Source organism: Malania oleifera, chromosome 4 (assembly GCF_029873635.1).
Source record: "Malania oleifera isolate guangnan ecotype guangnan chromosome 4, ASM2987363v1, whole genome shotgun sequence".
Taxonomy (NCBI): Eukaryota; Viridiplantae; Streptophyta; class Magnoliopsida; order Santalales; family Ximeniaceae; genus Malania; species Malania oleifera.
Genome location: NC_080420.1, coordinates 34,114,445 through 34,116,168, shown reverse-complemented (window position 1 = coordinate 34,116,168; position 1,724 = coordinate 34,114,445). Strand labels below are relative to the sequence as shown.

Here is a 1,724-nt window from a genome sequence, read left to right as displayed (position 1 = left end):
GAATAGACCTGATCCGAGTAGAGAATTTGGATTTGGGAGATCGAGAAGATCTTGGCCGTTCTACGTTGCATGGATGAGCAGAAGGTGCTCTACGTGACTTTTAAGTTGACAGGCAAGGCAGAGAGATGGTGGGAATTAGTGAGGATGTTGGAGGAGCAGAGGCCAGTACAAGTGATGGTGACATGGAACCATTTAAGAGAGGTTTTCTTTTAGTGGTACTTTCCGGCCTCCGTCAGGAACGTAAAGATGGAGGAGTTCAGGATTCTGACTCAGGGGCAGCTGACAGTTTAGCAGTACGCCGCCAGATTCATGGAGTTATCACGTTTTGCTCTGTTTATGATATCGGATGAGGGGAGGAAAGTTTGGAAGTTTGAGAGTGGTCTCAAGAAGGAGATCCAGAAGTAGATGACAATACTGCAGAATCAGGATTTTACTACGCTGGTGGATAAGGCCACCGTGGCAGAGGAAAGCCTGCAAGGGGATTTAAAGGTTCAGATTCCGAAGAAGAGGCTAACACCTTCCAATTCTTATTCAAGTGCGAGGCAGGGTACTAGGAAGAAATATAGGGTGGCGGAGGCCTGTGGCGACTGGTGGTGGTACATCTTAGGGAACCTCATCTTCATCTGTTTGTTCTACTTATGGCAAACGACATTCAGGAAAGTGTATGTGGGGATCAGGTGTTTGCTACCGGTGTGGTAGACCAGGGCATATAGCACATGAGTGCGACTTGTTGGGGAGCAACGCACCCCCACAGCAACCATCTCGAGGAAGCTATCAGGCACCACATGGTGGATATCATAGGGGTACAGCCCAGGCAAGGGTGTATTCCCTAACTCCTGGTGACGCAGAGAACGTCGGAGATGTGGTGACACGTATTATTTATATGCTTTTGAATATAGTTGTTGTACTATTTGATTCAAGAGCAACGCATTCCTTTATTTCCGGGGGATTCGTTAAATTATGTGAGTTAAAGGCACAACTATTAAATGCTGAATTAGCAGTGGCTACACCGTCAGGGTCAAAAGTTGTATGCAGTAGGGTGATTCGGGATTTCCCAGTAGAGATTCAGCGAAGAGTATTACCAGTCAGTTTGATTGTGCTTGATATGCACAGCTTCAATATTATTCAGGGGATGGACTAGCTAGCATCCAATTATGCCAACATCGATTGCCACAGGAGAGAGGTAGTATTTGAGCCTCCTAGAGAGCAGGAATACAAGTTTTTAGGGTCGTGTGTGCTTTTTGCACCACGTATCCTTTCATCTATTTAGGCTAGGAGGTTACTGCTGGAGGGATGCTAGGGGTATCTAGCGTTTGTGAAAGAAACGCTGAGAGAAGAACTTAAGATGGAGGAGATTCCCATAGTAAATGAGTTCTCAGATGTATTTCCTGAGGACTTGGCGGGATTGCCTCCTGATCGTTAGGTGAAGTTCGCTATAAAGTTAACTCCAGGCACGACACCGATTTCGAAAGCTCCATATCGTATGACTCCGACAGAACTGAGGGAATTGAAGGAGTAGCTACAGGAGCTACTAGATAAGGGTTACATCCGATCGAGTGTTTCACCCTGGGGAGCTCTGGTGTTTTTTGTAAAGAAAAAGGATGGGTCGATGAGGATGTGCATCGACTACAGAGAGATTAACAAGGTGACAGTGAAGAATAAATACCCGTTACCTAGAATTGATGATCTTTTTGACCAATTACAGGGCACACAGGTCTTCTCTA

At 45.9% G+C, this 1,724-nt stretch overlaps 1 protein-coding gene across 1 annotated transcript; it reads left to right on the top strand.

Moving 5' to 3' along the window:
* The first annotated feature begins 405 nt into the window (after window positions 1-405).
* LOC131153754 (uncharacterized) lies at window positions 406-1,141 on the top strand. The gene is made up of 2 exons (XM_058106199.1): window positions 406-547; window positions 657-1,141. Exons 1-2 carry the CDS (start codon window positions 406-408, stop codon window positions 1,139-1,141), a joined length of 627 nt encoding a protein of 208 aa, XP_057962182.1.
* The last annotated feature ends 583 nt before the right edge of the window (window positions 1,142-1,724 follow it).